This window comes from Empidonax traillii, unplaced genomic scaffold (assembly GCF_003031625.1).
Source record: "Empidonax traillii isolate 1590-97213 ecotype Southwest subspecies unplaced genomic scaffold, ASM303162v1 scaffold673:size468873, whole genome shotgun sequence".
NCBI classification, from domain to species: domain Eukaryota; kingdom Metazoa; phylum Chordata; class Aves; order Passeriformes; family Tyrannidae; genus Empidonax; species Empidonax traillii.
The window spans coordinates 237072-253450 of NW_020955866.1; the positions used below are offsets into that span (position 1 = coordinate 237072).

The window sequence follows — 16379 nt, forward strand, 5'->3', positions numbered from 1 at the left end:
TAATCAAAATTGTCATGCATGAACATGCGGTTCTTTCAATATATTTTTATCATGTTGAAGCAAGTAGGTGTAAAATTGAGGTTTAGTTACTAAATTCTCAAAATGAAATGCACTTTGCTGCCCAGCTTCCATTGTGCTTAAGGAAAGGACTTTTGATTCATTAGTGCTTCAGAAATGTCGTATCTTTAGAAAACAATCAATAAATAGAGAAGGCATCAAATTAGTGTTATGGCTCTGTTTTGTTCTTTTGTTTAATTGTCTGCTAGCTAGTGGACTAGACAGACCAGCTGCGTTTGAGTAAGTGTCATCTTTTGGTGTTAGATGGTGACACTGGTAAGTTAGTACAGTGTGCTAGTGTCAAATACCATTGCTGCAGTCTCAACTTGGATGCTTTATGCTAGTTAAATAAGTACCTGCAGAAACAATGGATGCTTTGAAAAGCAATCTACTTTTAAAGTATCTAGATATAAAGATAGATAAACTAATGTTTTTTACCAGTTCTGAAAACACCTACTTTAAGTAAACTAGAAGTGGTAATGAGAAAAAACTAGCACATTGTTGAGAAAAAAAAATTGAAGTTTAAGTATGCAGCCAAACTCTGTGGGTGACTGGTGATTTTACTGTCTCAAGTTCAGTAGTATTCCTTAATAAGTAAGTCTATCACTGCAGTCGAAATATAATCAAATGAATGTATAGCGATGCAAAGCTGAACTATTAAATTGAAAACTATTACTTTAATCTGGAAACCATTTTATTTGGTATACCATATTGCAGTTGTAGTGGAATATTAGGCTGTACTGTACTACATGGCACTGCAGTCATTTTTTAAGACTAATGAACTGTCATCTGATGAAACATCCAAAACACAACATATTTTAATAAAATAAAAGGCTGGGGGAAAAAAAGGGAATGAGATTTTTTTGGCACTTTTAATGGAGATCCTGATTTAGAATGTGTCAAACATGAGTTTGTGCTCATAATGGAACTAGAAGTTTATTATGACATTTCATTTTTAGAAGGGCTTTGCCATTGCTCGAGTGTTACAGGTCTTCCTTGTTTTTTCCCTTTAAAAGATTCTACACACAAAAATAACTTCGTGTCTTTTGAACAGCACCCAGATAGTGAGTCATGACTGTAGCTCTGTGGAATATGACTGTGATGCTAATATCTGAATCTCTGTTGCAATTGGGCCAGTCAACATTTGCATTTGGAAATAGTGAGATTTGACAGTAAGTTGCCACTGTACTTTTTAGCTGGGAAGTTTTGAGCCCAAAAACATGTGCATACACTAATACAATATTTAACAATAGCATTCTGACTTTTTTTTTCAGCCACTGGCACTGTCTACTACTCCAATATGCTCTTATGTAGAGTACTTGGAAAAATTTTCTCAAGAATCCAAAATAATAGATGTCAAATGAAAACCTAGTTAAAAAATCTCAGGTATTAAACACCGTTTTGGTAGAGCTTGGAGCTCTACATTAATGGCAAGGTGACAAGGTTGGTTAGAAAATAACAAGTGTATGAGTAGAGATAAATACACTTGGTTGTCTGATAATGATGTGGAGGAGGCAAGCAGAGAATGACTGATCACCATTTCTCCCAGGGTAGGAATTCTAAGCAACCCAAGTCCATGATGACAATTAAATGAGTGTCACATCAGGCACAGTTAAGGCATGGAACTTATTCCCACAGGATTCTGTTGATTGCTGAAGATATACTAGAGAAGGGATTGGTTAGTACCTGTTCTGTCTTAACAGTCTGTCCTCAAACCTTTCTGCTTGTTACTCCATGAGACAACTACTGGGCCCAATGAAATTTTTGGTCTACCTATGAGGAATGATCAAATGTAGGAAATTTTTCAGTGTATGTGGTTGTTGGAAAGTGAGTCCAGAATTTCCAGAATTGAAATCTTTGGGTTGTACTGAATACCAGGGCAGCTTTGTTTATATAATTTATAAAGCAGAAGTATTTTAATAGCTATCTAGAAAGTAGATATAGCTATGCAGAAACTAGCTTCTCCAGCTGAAATGTGAACTGAAAATATATGAAATTGATGCCTTAGAGAACTCTTTAAAATGTGTATGTAATTTTACTTTATAAGTGAGAAATAAATAATTTCTCCTGTTTAGTGTTTTCTAGATGCATTGCATCAGCTGTTGTAGATAATCATAGTTTGGTCAGGTTTTTTTTTCTTGGAGTTAGTTTCAAACTTTGATTTCCTTTAAAGCAAGTAGTATTGACAGAAGGAAAAGTTAATGTATAGGTTACCTTCAGATGGCAACATATCAGTCATTGAATGTTTTGTTGTGAATGCAAACTGATATGCTATCACACAGGTAAAACATCTGTACTGTTCAACTCTGGCAGTATTTTAGAAATAAATTAATGAAGTGTTGCTGGAAATGTAGAGACTGTACTTACCAATGCAGCTTTCACAATACCTGAAGTGCTTTAACGTAAAGTTACTTACTGTACAGATACTTCTAGTGTTTATTCATTTATTATGTATGGAGTATAAATAGTTCTGTTGCTACCTTGCAGTTGGTTGTGGAGTTCATTGTGGAGAACACATTGCTGCTGAAGAGTTTGGCTTAGAGCCATAGAATATTAGAAGCAGGAAACCATTCTAGAGGTCATCTTTCTCCCCTGCTCAGAGGGGCACCAAATTAGATGAGCTTGCTTGGGGCTACGTACACTTGACTGTTGAGTATCCTTAGGGAGAGAAGTTCCACAGCCTTTCTGAGCAACAACAGTGACTGACAACCTTCACAGCAGAAAAAGTTCCCTTGTATCTAATCAGAACATCCCGTGGTGCAGTTTGCATTTTTTGGGGGGAATTTATCTTTTCATCACACACTCCAAGGAAGAGTCTGGGTCCACACAGACACCTTCCCACTGGATAGCTGCAGATGGCAATAAGTCCCCTTTAGCTTCTGTTCTCCTGGCTGAACAACTTTGCAGTATCTCTTCATATGCCGTGTGCTCCAGCTCTCAAGTCATTTTGGTGACCCCTCCTGGACTCATCCAGATATTTCATTGTCCGTGTTGGAGAGCCTCGAAGTGGGCCCAGTGCTCCTGATATGGTCTCTTGAGCCTTGAATAGAGAAAAACAACCACTCCTGTTGACCTTCTGGCTATGCAGTTTTCAAGAGCTAACAGCTGAAAAACCAGCTTCTACCTGAGTCTGACCACAGTGCTTAGAAAAGATCTGACAAACTCAAGTTCTTGTAAACTTTCAAACTTTGTGTGTTTCTCCTGAGAGGTTTAAATATTAGCATTCAAATATGGCATTTATTGTATGAAGATGATTTTAAAATATTTTCATAAAATATCTGAGTGCTGTTGCTGATAATAAATTGTCAGCAATATTATTGTCCTAGTAATTAGATGGAAATTTCTTACTTGCTAAATCCTTTCACTGTTTTGGTTCAGAGTATAATCACTTGCTTGTTGTAATTGCTCCTAAGTGGATAGCTCAGTAAAGTCTTTCTATTATCTGCCATAATGCATGGCACAGATCTGTTTCAGCTGGGGTGCTTACTGACCGTGGCAGATCTGAGGAAGGATGAAGAAATGAGGGCAGGATGGAGGGAAGTGAGAAAGTATTCCGTAATGAGATTAGTGACAACTTACCTAATTACCCTACTTGGGAAGCTGGGTCTTATCAGGTCTGCAGTAGCAATAAAAATCTAGGTGAATGAATTATCTAGTGGGAAGTTGCCCTTTCATTGACTCTCTCATGTGTATTTCAAGGCAAGGAAATACTTTTCTCCCTCTGTGGAAAATTTTTAGGTAAAGTTCTAAGTATTCTGCATGTTTGTCTTTTTCCAGAGTACCAATCTCCTCCTTTTCTCAAGACAATATTTACGAAGTCCAACCTCCGAGAGCTGATAGGAAATCAATAGAGATTTTTCATGCGCACATTCAGGCCGGAAGAGGAAACATGCAGCCCCTGGGAAAAGATGACTTCCTCATGTACAGAGAGTACATTCGGAACAGATACATGTAAATCTGAGTTGGATTCTCCCGCCAAGTCTACTGTACTGATAGGTCATAAGAATAATTTTAGAAAGGAGATCAAGATTTGTTCTTTTGCAGTAGTGAATTTATTATCTGACTTTTCTATTTATTATTCTTTACTGTTATCCATTTACTGTATTGTGCTTTGGGGAAAGAAGTGATATAATATTTAACTGTAAGAGAAAGTGCATTTTAAGAGGTTAAGTGAATAATCAGAGCACTTACAGTCACTGAAGAGTATGTAGCAATTTATGGCAAAGAAAATATTACATCTCTAGTTTTTATATTAATTTTATTACATTGTTACATTTGCTAATAGAACGGAAGTGATTTGTACACAAGAATCAGAAGAGAATAGTTTTCTTTCTCCTTGTTCTATGACAACAAACAATCTTGTTTTTACAGCACAATGTTTTCTGATATTTCTTGAGATTTTTAGTGCTGAGTGGTGGAATGACTGCTTGTAATTTGCTGCTGCCTTAAGCAAAAGTGAAAAATATTTGGCTGATGTCAAAATCAAAATTTACATCAAGACTAATAAACTTTGTAACCCTAATATGGGTCAAAAATAATCTCTCTGGTTCTATAGCTACAGAATCTGGGCCACATGCAGCTTGAAGATGATTTGTGACTAATTATCACAGGCTTCTAGTAGGAGTCTGAGGTGAACCATATACTGACTGCATCTCCAAATGAAGGAATGCTCTCCACTCTACTGGGTTTGGACTCTCAGAGGATGCAAAACTATCCTGTCATTTTTCTGTATGAGAGAAATTATCATTTTTGCAGCACACTCTTTCCATCCCTGTATTTGTGCTCCTGTGAGATGCCTTCAGGTTCAAGCCTACAACCTCCCAGGAAATAGGCTCATTTGGGCTTGTAAGTAAAACACTTCTCAAGTAAAAAAAAAGAGAGGGGAGGAGCCTACTATTTGCAACTGCAAGCTAAAATTCACAGCACTTTCTAGCCCTTTGCCTTGAACAATACTGACAGTATCAGCAGCATTCCTGACAAACCATGTTATTCCACGAGCTTGTACAGACCATATTTCAGAATTTTCTGGAGTAGCGGAATAACTGTTTTAGGGATGTAGCCAACTGCCTGTAGCAGATGTAGCAAACATGTTTGTTGTGTTCATAGTAAATTGCTTTTCAGGCAGCTGTTGTAGATTCTTGGCTGCATGCTGCAAACATGTTCTGAATATGTTTGAATATTTTATGCAGGAAGTTGCTCCTCTGTCAGTAATTCAATGTAAGAAAAAATGCAGTGGATAAAGGGAAAAAAAGTTTCTTGTGATAAAAGTTTGTGTGTTTCAGGGAATGACTTGTGTGCAGTCAGTGAGAGAGCACAGTACCTTGAGCTACCAAGGCGTTTTGGTGTACATTCTCTTTTGTTAATTGATTAATAATACTTTGAGACAAATTGTTGTACTTTTGAGATACAAGAATGAATTGTCACTTTAGATACTACTTGATTGCACTTGTCAATGTTTTTTTCCTCTGGAAAAAAAACCTGTACTGAATTCTTTTGTCCAGTGTGAAAATAATTTGAAGGAATAAATGCTTGCTTTGCAAAAATGTAGAGCTGGAGTCTATGTCTCAGTGAGACAAATGCACACTTTTCTTACTGCACTTCAGCTACTGGAGAGAATGTTTTCTAGACTATCACAGTCCTTACTGTTGTTGTTCATAGATACTGGTAGTTTGTAGAAGTTATCCTTGAAAGCACACCACTTAACCACAGGTAACACAAAGGATGATACTCCGTTTTTCATCAACCAATGCTGTTGTTGCAAAATACAGGAATTGGACTAATTTTGCAGCTCTAAGAGAAAATATGTTCAGCCTGCAGCAATTCAGACACTCCTCAGGAGAAGAGGATTAAAGGAGCTTGTTTTACAGTTCTGAGAGGTGAATGACATCTCAGTCCATTATCTGTAAAATAATGCCAAGCTTTTCAGTGTCTTGCTAAAGGTGTGCTGTGACTGTCCTGTTGTGGCATCCCCTGGAATTTTTTAGTATATACAGCTGCCACTCGTTTATCATAGCTGCTTGTAGGCATTTAAGCCTTGTGCTTTACTTTCTGTGATAAGATGCTTGGGTATTAATATTCAGGTGATGACTGAATATTCAGTATGAGGTACTGTCATTGTACTCATAGCAGCTGTTAAGAGTACTTCAGAGTGCCAGTGCCAACTGTTAGTAGGTTTGTTTAAAAAAAAAAAAAAAGGTGATGCAGAAACTTAGACTCACAGCTTAACCCTGGGTAAACTCATCACTCTGAGTTGATCTGCTGCTTAGTGCATGTAAATGATTATTTTGAAAAGAAAATAAGCTCAATTGCTCATCTAACAAGTTCAGTTGGGTGAAGGACTCCAGAAATGCTGCCTCTGCATCTACCTACTTTATCCGGTTCTTGTGATAATAAGGTTCAGTTCTCAAGAGTGTTAAAAGTTCAGAAGTTTCAGAAGCTGAGCAAAAAGTGTGTAAAATAAGTGTGAACACAAAAAGAGTGGGCTGTGTTGGCTCTGAAGAGTAACATGATGCTCTTTTCACTCTTAAATGCTATTGATCACCTTTAACCTTAAACTATGTGGACAAATAAAATATTTGAGAAATGTGTTGATTTTCCTTCAAAATATATTTAGTTTGTTGTTCAGTGTGTTTGAAGGTTACATTGACATACAGCTGTTACATTGACATACAACTCCAAAATGTACACCTGGAGAATAATGGCTTTGAGTTAATTTCTTGTGGAATCAGGAAGCACAAATACCGGATTAGGACTGTGTCATTTCTGTACCAGTGCTTTTTAATGCCAGTCCAACAGCTTAAGCTTCATGCTGTGACCCTGTGCCATCAGTAGTGGTTATTTTCCAACGCTTTCATTGGTAGTTTTCTCTCCTTTTGAGTTTTGTCTCCACTTGCAAAGCCCGCTGACTTTTTGTTCTCTTCCTCTTATTTTCCAGAGGGTCTCAGCTGTGGCCCTGAAATAGGACCCTTCTAATGTTCACACAGCTGCCAGCTACCAGGGGAGGAAAGCAAAAGAGCTGTGTGTAGTTATGGGGTGACATTTGGAGCAGCTCTTTATTTTGTTACTATCTTCTTGAGATTTTTGCACAGGATGCCAGAAAGGTTCTGTTGGCTTTCATAGACTCAGTGCAGCCTTCACTTGTATAAACTCCAAAGCATGTGGAGTCAAATTGTTACGTTTTACAGTCAGAGGAAATACCAGCTTCACTCAGGAGATAATTTCATTCTCCACAGGGGTTTCACCCTATCAGTGGTCACTGAATAATTACATGAACAAGTCCAGTTCACTGAGGATAAATCTAAGGTATGTACACAGTAGTGTTCTATTTGCTGGCATAATTTCAATCCAAGTGATTGCCTGGAGCCTGATAGGAAAAAAATACCATGTGCTTTGCTCCCAAATGCCTCCCTCTGTTTTGTATATATTTAAAAATCTAATTAAAATTGTCACTCTTGGTAGTGATTTAAAAGTGATGTGGAACTAGTGCAATAAGTTACAAAATATTAATTAAAAAATTATACATTGAAATTACAACCCTTGCAAATATCGATAATTAGCAGTTCCCTTCTGGAGTTCTTCAATCTACATGCTACAAAGAAAACCATTGCAGCTGCTAATCTGTCCACTGGAATGAAGTAAGAGAGTGCTGAGAAAAGGCAGGAAAAACAATGTTTACTGTTACTATGTATTGCTCCTCCAGAAGTTCGTCGTCTTTGCTATATCTGACCCAAAGGTTGACTAGAACATTTAAATTCCGTTTTGTAAAATGTATTCGTCTTTGAAGAATAGAGAGCTAGTGTAATAAAGGTAGGACAGCCAGCAGCGTTTAATGAGCCATCTCTGATGTTCCATTTGCATTTTCCCATTCAGATGTAGTTGTGCTCCCAGCACTGAAGCCCAGTGTGGTTTTTAGCCATTGCGATAGCCACAAACTTTGCATCTGTGGTTGTCTTCCCATTTTTAGCAGGCAACATGTAAAAGATTGGGTGAATGCTTGCAACATCCAAATCCTCATCTGAACTTTTTGGTAGCTTGTTTGATTTTTTTTCACCATCTGTTTCTCAGAATCTTTTTTCTCTGACAGAACTGTGCCACAAGTTGTAGTTTTCCCACGATACCCATCTCCTCCTTTTGGAGTTATCAGTTCTTGAAGCAAGACTCTGTAAATTTTATACTTTTATTGAAAAACCCTAATGCTTTCTTCAGCAACCCATATCTCTCCCTTTTAAATGCAGGCTGTGCCATCATCTGCCCTGCATGATTTCCTGCCTCCTGTGGTGACAACAGGCCCGTCTCTCTTGGGTTCTGTGAGCCTTGGTAACATATTCTTGAGAAGTGCTGTGCTTGGGTACAGGATGTTAGTGCTTGAACAAGCTGTAGGCATCAGTTCATATCTTTTCCTCTAGAGAAAATCAAGAGCTGCTCTAATTAAGGAAGTAAGAGAGCATTTAAAGTGGTCCCCTCTGGCTGTCTCTAGCCCTGCTGCAGCAGCACTCTGCATCCAACTGCGTGGAGTTATCCAAGGTGGAGGGAGGTGGTTTTTTTGCTCGTGCTCCCTATAAAGTGGATCCAGGCTGCTTGAATAAGCCAGTGTTGGCACATGTCAAGGCTCCCTGGCGTGGTTCAGTGTGAGATTTTGCAGTGACAAACCTGGCTCGGGTGCCTTGAGTTTTTTTATCCTTTCCATTTTGATGCCTCTGTTCCCTCCTGTGCCTATTCCTTGACATAAGCAGCTGGCTCAGACATGCAGAGGGCTGGGGCTTGCATCGGCGCTTCCTATGGCTGTTATCCATTCTAAAACCAACAATAAGTGTGCTGTGGGGTTAAGCTTAAGTGAAGATTCTCCTTCAGCAGACAGGGCCCTGTCATCCCAAAGACAGCTCCCAGTCTGGCCAGGGACATGGCAGGACACCAGTCACACATACACGTGAAACACGATGGTCCTTCTGGCTGTGCTGGTTACAGGGAGGAGGATGTTTCTTATGATTGTTGACAAACCTGGGCAATTAGCGCAGTAAATATTTACTGTAAACTTTACTGGTGTAAACAGCATTCCTAAATCATTATGCACACCTTACTTGCAGGGCTGTGCTATGGTGAATATCTTAGCCCCTATGTGTCTGTATGTTTGACATCTGTGTTTGACGTTGCAGCTATACTTGGCAAGGGATTTTCTTGGTGTTGAATTGCTGTTGGAGTTGTTCTATGGTATAGAGTGGTTAAAAGTTTTGGGTTTGGGGTTTTTTTTTGTAGCCTTCATAAGCAGTTTTGCCCTACCAGGATGTTAGGTGAGGTATTTTCATACTTCTGCCCCTTCCAGCCTGTGCTGACCTATCTGTCCCAGCAGCCTGTTTAGGAACCTTTCTGCCTTTGGTTATAGACTCATACAATCATTTCGTTTGGAAAAGAACTCTTAAGATCAAGTCCAACCATTAACACAACACTGCCAAGTCCACCATCAAACTGTGTCCCTAAGTGCCACATCTAAATGTCTTTTAAATGCCTCCAGGGATGGTGATTCCACTGCTTCCCTGGGCAGCCTGTTCCAATGCTTGAGAACCCTTTCCATGGAGAAATTTTCTCTAATATCCCATCTAAACCTCCCTGGTGCAATTTGAGGCCCTTTGTTGTTACAAACGAGGCGGTTGCATTGCTGCACTGAGGAAGGCATTGCACTAAATGCTGATGGTTTACTTGTCCTCTGCTGTTCTCAGTCCACCCAGGAAGACAAAATGCAATTGAACTCACTGCAGATAGTCCTTTGCTTGCATGTTTTGCTGCAGGATCCCTCACTGTTGACCTCTTTGGTCCAGAATGATGGGTTTGCCCTGCCCTGCCAAGAGGGGACCACCAACGGCACCTCCTCACCTTCGGCAGGAGCAAGTGGCCTTTCATGAACTCTCCCCAAACACGCGAGTGAGGGAGGCCGAACTCATCCCAGCCCATGGCTGTAACTACTGCCTGAAAGCTAACTAAGACCCTGCACGCTTGTGACCAGCCACACCAGCACGTGCAAGTGGTGTTACTCCACCAATGGAGACTTGTGGCACAGAGAATACTGTAGGGTTTTTTTCTATGATTAGTGGAAACTGATGATATAAAAGTAAAATTATGCTTTTTGATGAATACGCAATCCCAGTTTTCCTTTGGGTGTTTTGTTTACCTGTTACCAATAGATTAAAAACAAGTATGTATGAGTCACTAATTGTATATTTAATTTGGGGAATTTCTGCCTCAGCAATAGTTAACTGAGAGAACAAAGTTCCTAGATTCATGAATCTTAGAATGAATTCCTTAGAATCATGGAATGGTTGGGTTGGAAGGGACATTAAAGATCATCTAGTTCCACTCCCTGACATGGGTATGGATCCTTCCACTAGATCAGATTACTGAGAGCCCCATCCGGCCTGGTCTTGAACACTACCAGGGATGGCACATCCACAAATTTTCTGGCCAGCCTGTGCCAGTGCCTCACAGTAAAGAATTTCTTCCTAATATCCAGTCCAAACCCTCTTCTCTTCTACCCTCCTTCAGCTAAGGCCAGTCTCCATGTCCTAATACTACATGCCCTTGTGAAAGCTCCCTCTCCAGCTCTCCTGTAGCCCCCTTTAGGTATTGAAAGGCTGCTTCAAGGTCTCCCTGGAGCCTTCTCTTTTTCAGACAACAGCCTCAGCTCTCTCAGCCTTCACAGAAGAGGTGCTCCAGCCCTCTGAGCATCTTTGTGGCTCTCCTCTGGACTTGTTCCAACAGATCCACTTTTTTCCTGTGTTGGGAGCCCCAGACCTGGACGCAGTACTGCAGGGTGGGGTCTCACAGGAGCGTCAGGGGGTTTATTATATTTATAATATTATATTTATATTATATCATGTTATATTCTCTATATTGATGGAAAGTAGTGTGACTGCCAAGTTTGAAGGGTAGTGTTCCATTGGCAGGTGTATATAGCACCTGGTTGGACTATGGGTTTGTAACACCAACCCCCCCTGCCAGGTACTCATCATCTCATACTATTGAATCCCAACTACCCCAATAAGCAGAGCAATTTTTGAAGCATCTAGTGAAGATTTGCCCATTTTGCATTTTTCTCTGCCTAATGAAAAAAAGCCACCACCAACAACAACAGCTGAAAAAAACTCAAGTATCAGCAGCCTAGAGTGGGAGAAAGCTTAGATGGGCACTGTCAGGATGGTGGACGTGGAGGTGCAGGTTTCTAATAGCAGGCCTGCTTCTTTTTGTCACCAGCCTACAAATGGATGGTATCTGAAATTCTACTGAGGCCCTTTCTGCTTTTCCTGGGATTTCTTGTTCATGTGGCCCAACACAGTAATTGAACTGTGATAAAAACCTAACTCAGTGTTGTTCTAATAGTATGGCAGCGTATGCACATTTTTTGTTTAGCTTGTATTTCTAATACATTGTCTCATTTGTTTTATTACCAATGTGTTCAGAGTTGCCATCAATGAGACAGTTTAACTTTTCTTAACTTTTTTATTTTTCCACATACTTCCCTGGAAATACAATGTGGATCATGTAAGGAGAAAGACCTAAAACAAAAGGAGAAACTAAGGAAAATGGTAAGCTTTTGACTCTCAGACAAAGTTAAGCCCATCTCATTGCATGCAGACATTCTTCACAGCCCAGAAATCCCATAATAACTTCTCTCATAATAAAAATAAATACTCTCTGCCACCCTTTTCCCATGTTTTTCCCTGATCAAATTATTGGATAATTGACTCAGATGCTCACAAGTCCAAGCTGTGCAACTTGATGCTGGATTTAAGGCTCTGCACTCTATTTCAAGACTCTGTTTTTGTCTTCCTCAGCTTACAAGGGTACTTTGTAGGTTCACGAACTCCTTAGCAAGAGAGGGACAGCTCAGTAAAACCTTTCCTAAAAGAGGCAGGATTTTAAGGAAGAGTTAGACCTGTCCTCTGGTAGAGATTCCTTTTTACCAAAAACTCATAACATTTATGCAGTATGTCCTAAGGGAGATTTTTAGGTATTTTTCCTTTTGGTCTCTCCTTCTCTCCACATAAATCACAGTCCTTTACACTGGATTTATAACCAGGGGTGAGCAAGAGGCAACACGCATCTCAGTGAGGGAAGGTGAAAGGAAAAGGGCAAATAAGGGAAGACCTAGAGCTGTCTGGGTGAAAATAGAGGGTTGGACCTCGGTGAGTTGTATTTGAATAAGCGAGCTGAAGTAGAGGGAAGAGTAGATTGGTAGGGGAGGTCGTAATTTAGTTGCTAGGAAGTGCAGAAAAGCTGTGCATGAGCCCGGGCACATGCACATCCTTTGCTCTCACGTTGTCAGGCAGGTGGGCAGGTTGACGTAACAAAGCCGGAGCTCGCCGTGTCGCAGAGCCCCAGCTGGGTGTGTGAGCGTGGGTCCAGCATGCAGAGAGACACGTGGAGCAAAGGGCTTGTGCTGCTATGGCAGGGAGGAGGCTGGGTTACAGCACATGTAAAACAAGCAGCAAGCCTGCGGTTGAGACATACCCTGTATCCACATGATCCCTGACGGGAGTCACAGCAGTCATTTGGAAGAGACATGTGCCAAGCCTAATTTGAATTTCCAAAGGTCACATTTGTCATTTTTGATGTACCAGGATCCTCATTAACAAGTGTCTCCAGCTGGTCCTGTGCGATGGCCTCAGGACATGCTGTTGTAACCAAGCAGCACAGGGCTTCCACCGAGGCTCTGGGCTTGTCTGTTCTGCTCTCTGCTTAAGGGGTGCTGTGGAAGAGGGGGTTCTGTACTGGACACACTACATAAGGGACCAAATTTTGACCTAGCAGACATGTCTTGCACAGTGTGACACAAAACCCACAGAGCAGCTTTGTGGAGTTTGTAGCACCACCTGATTGAATTCCATCTTGCCTGATGGCAGTGGCATCAAAGCCAGGCAGGCTGTAAACAGAGAGGAGGGCTTCCACATGTGAGTCAGATCACCTCTCTTAGGATAGGAAGATGCTTATTGCTTCCCATTGTGCCACCTTGGAGGAACATACATGACTGGCTTAGCCAAAATACTGCATTTAAGAAACTAAAATTAGATGAGTCCCTTGGTGGTTTTTATAAAACATGACCAAGCTCTAAGTGAAAAGTGTTCTAACATTACAGTTGACAACAGGTCCCTTACGAAAGGATTTTAGGGCTTTAACCTCTGTTTCAACTACTCCAGACACAGCTGGGTACACCTCTGATACAATGCTTCTCTAAAATAAGGGCATATGCCACTTCAGAGCTACCCCATGTTGTCAGGAGTAGCCCAGGGCAGAGAATGGACTGCTGAGGCTCGGAAGAGCTTGTCAATCATCAGTGTTTTGAACTAAAACTGAATTTGTATGTGTCTCCATTGCTGATAAATCATGGCCACCTCTCTAGCCATGCCAGGAGCCTCATGTAGGGACCAGCTCTCCCTGACTCCTCTGGGATACACAAAGCTTAGCTCTGCTTCTCCTCTGCCTGCTGTCAGCATGTTCTCCATCTGCTGCTTTGTCTTGGATCTCTGATGAACATTATGTTAAGGAATGGCTTTTCCAGTAACATTTATACCATTAGAGTACCCACAGAGCCATCCACTTCCCACTCAATAAGAAGTGCTTTTCCTTCAGAGGTTGGTTTTGGAGAGTGTCAGTTTGCACCGCAGCCTGCTGAGCAAAAACCAAATGGAAGAGCTTCACTCTTTCCGAAGCACAGGGAAGTGTCCACAGCCTGAAGATGAGTTACCTGCTTTTTTGATCAGAAGTAATTGGTCTCAACTGGGAATCTTCAGTTGCCTGCCATATAAATACTACCTGACCCTCATCTACCTCGTGCATTCTGCTTTTGGTTGCTCAGTACTGTATGTGCCCCACAGAATCTGCCGGTCTGTTTAAAGCATCACCACTCATCTCCTCCATGCTCCTGTTTATTAAATGTTGGTGAATTATTATACTCCCATTTATTAAATGCAGAGCATCCAGTGGTAGCACAAATATTGCATTGCTTTAGTTGTTACCCAGATGGACACTTTAAATCTCTTCTAAGTTCTAACTTACAGACATCTTTGTTGCCTGCTGTCATTCTATATATCTTTGCCATTTTATCCATCTTATCCATCCTTCTGCTCATCTTGCATATCATGGATCTGAGCACAGGGCCACAACTTCTGCTCCAAGCAATCACAAAACTGCCCTTCACCTTCCAGCTCTATAGTTGCAAATGTGAAGCTGAAAAATTTAGTCAAGGGTGTGTTTCTTGCTATTTCTTTCCTTGAGGCATTATTGTTTCTGTACTGCAGATTTGGGCTGATTTGGAAATAGATGTCGCTGATTATATCCCCCAGTATTTTCCTTCTGATTAATTTTTTTTTCTTTTTCAGTGATTTGTCTATTAGCTATGCCTGTAGAAATAGAGGCTGCAGTTCATAAAAGCAGTTAACATCCTTTCCATGCTCTCAGCAGTCTGTCACTGCCAGAAATTGCAGCAAGGTCCAAGTGCTGAGAGTGCAGTCCCAAAATGCCCTTCTATGGCCACTTCATCACTGCCTCGTAAGAGGAAAGGCTATTCAGAAAAAGCCTGAGGAGACATAAACACAAAGTGCCTCTTTTCCCACTTGAAATTCATCAAAGACATGTCTCTTGCAACACTCTCAGCTCTCTCCTACTGCCACCTGAAATCCCTGACAGCTCTTCACTCCTATGCATGTGCAGGGAGCCCCCTTGTCCGCTCACACAGAAGATGGAAAATGTTCCCAGATTCCACCTGTGTTCTCAATGCTATGAGTGTGTTTCAGGCTGAGCGTATCTGCACGGCTGTATGTCAGTGCACAGGCACAGGCAACGGAGATTTGCTGGCTTGGACCGGCTTGTGTTCACTCACAGCAGGAGATGGGGAAGCGTTTTGAGAGAGCATTGCTTTTCCCACCGGACTCCCTGAAGTTGAACAGCTTTATTTCCTGTTGGAGGATAAGTTTTCCAGTACGAATTATAAATATTATTGAAACATTTTCAGTACTACAGTGTTTGGTACAGTGTGAATTTTTTGAAAGGCACTGTTTATCTCGAGCTGACTATTAGCTCAGTCTGTAAATCCCCTGAGAAATGTTTATCCTCAATATAAGTGCTGTGACTTTGAGAAGGATACGCTTACATTCTTCATAAGCATAAGATGCTTTTCAGCTTCGAGTTATGGAGCAATCACAAACACCCCTATAAAGAAATTACCAAACTTTGATATTTGGACCTAATGAATATTACTCTATTTCTCAGTTCCTTTCTTGTTATTGAAAAAAAAAAAAAAAAAAAAAATAAGACTTGTCAATACTTTTCTATTAAGTGCTGTGATTTTAGAGCATACATTTGCATTCAGCATGTAGTAGGGTCATTTTGCACATTGTCCTGTTTGTAATTCACCAACTGCATGACCAGGAGCACAATCGGGAAGTCTCCAGTTCTCATCTATGCTGAGCACTGGCCCTGGGATTTTGTATTCTCAGCCTTACCCTACTGCAAGGAGCTGTAGCACAGGCTCAGCCAGGCAATTGCTCTTTGAATCCTATCTTCAAGATTGTCAGTATCCTCTTTGCTGGCAGTCTGCTTTTTGCCAGCATGGCTTTTAAGCTTCCTCACGCTCGTGCTCCTTTCCTCACTCCCTTGCTCCCTTTTCCGTCATCTGCTTTGTAGTTTGCTCACACTGGCATGCCACGCTCCATGGGTTCGCTCTCAGATAGTCTTCCAACAACCTCAAGGGGGTTTTGAAGATTTTCTACTTGCTTTAACATGCCTAAAAGCTGTTGCTCTCACTTCAGTCTGGGCAGAATATCCTTCATTTAAAATGACATCGACATGAAGAGAGGTGCTTGTTGCTTCAGCTGCAAAGGCTATGGTGGAGTTTCAACACTGGAAACAGGATGGCAGAAGGAAAGTGTACACAGTGCTTTGTGTATGCTTCATCAGTAACAATGCATTTTTAAGGACATCGATGTCTGGGGCCAAGTTTTTCTCACGCAGGTCTTTGTGGGAATACTGCTTTTAGTTCAGTGGCAATAGCATCAGGCCTAAAAGCGAGCATGAAAACTTTCTAAACCCTGTGGTATATGGGTAGAATTATGCCATACTGAACATGCACAGTATTCTCCTCACATTGTCCAGCAACACCACATTTAACAGCAGCAAGGTTACAGTTTAACCAGAGGCATCATTCCAGTGACACCTCGAAGATTCCCTGGACTGTGGACATCTTCTGTTGTCTTTAAAAGTATCGACTTTTCAACCTATGTTAGGTAAGAATAACTGAAATTATACATTGCAAATCCCATCTTCCATTTACTTGGTTT

General features: G+C 40.9%; 1 protein-coding gene across 1 annotated transcript in view; it reads left to right on the forward strand.

Annotated features, from left to right (window-relative positions):
- Window positions 1-5604, forward strand: part of FIG4 (FIG4 phosphoinositide 5-phosphatase) — a 61530-nt gene extending 55926 nt beyond the window's left edge. Inside the window, exon 23 of the mRNA XM_027899513.1 lies at window positions 3835-5604. Within this exon, the coding sequence (XP_027755314.1) occupies window positions 3835-4012 (178 nt within the window). The 3' untranslated portion in view covers window positions 4013-5604. The remainder of the gene's footprint in view (window positions 1-3834) is intronic.
- The last annotated feature ends 10775 nt before the right edge of the window (window positions 5605-16379 follow it).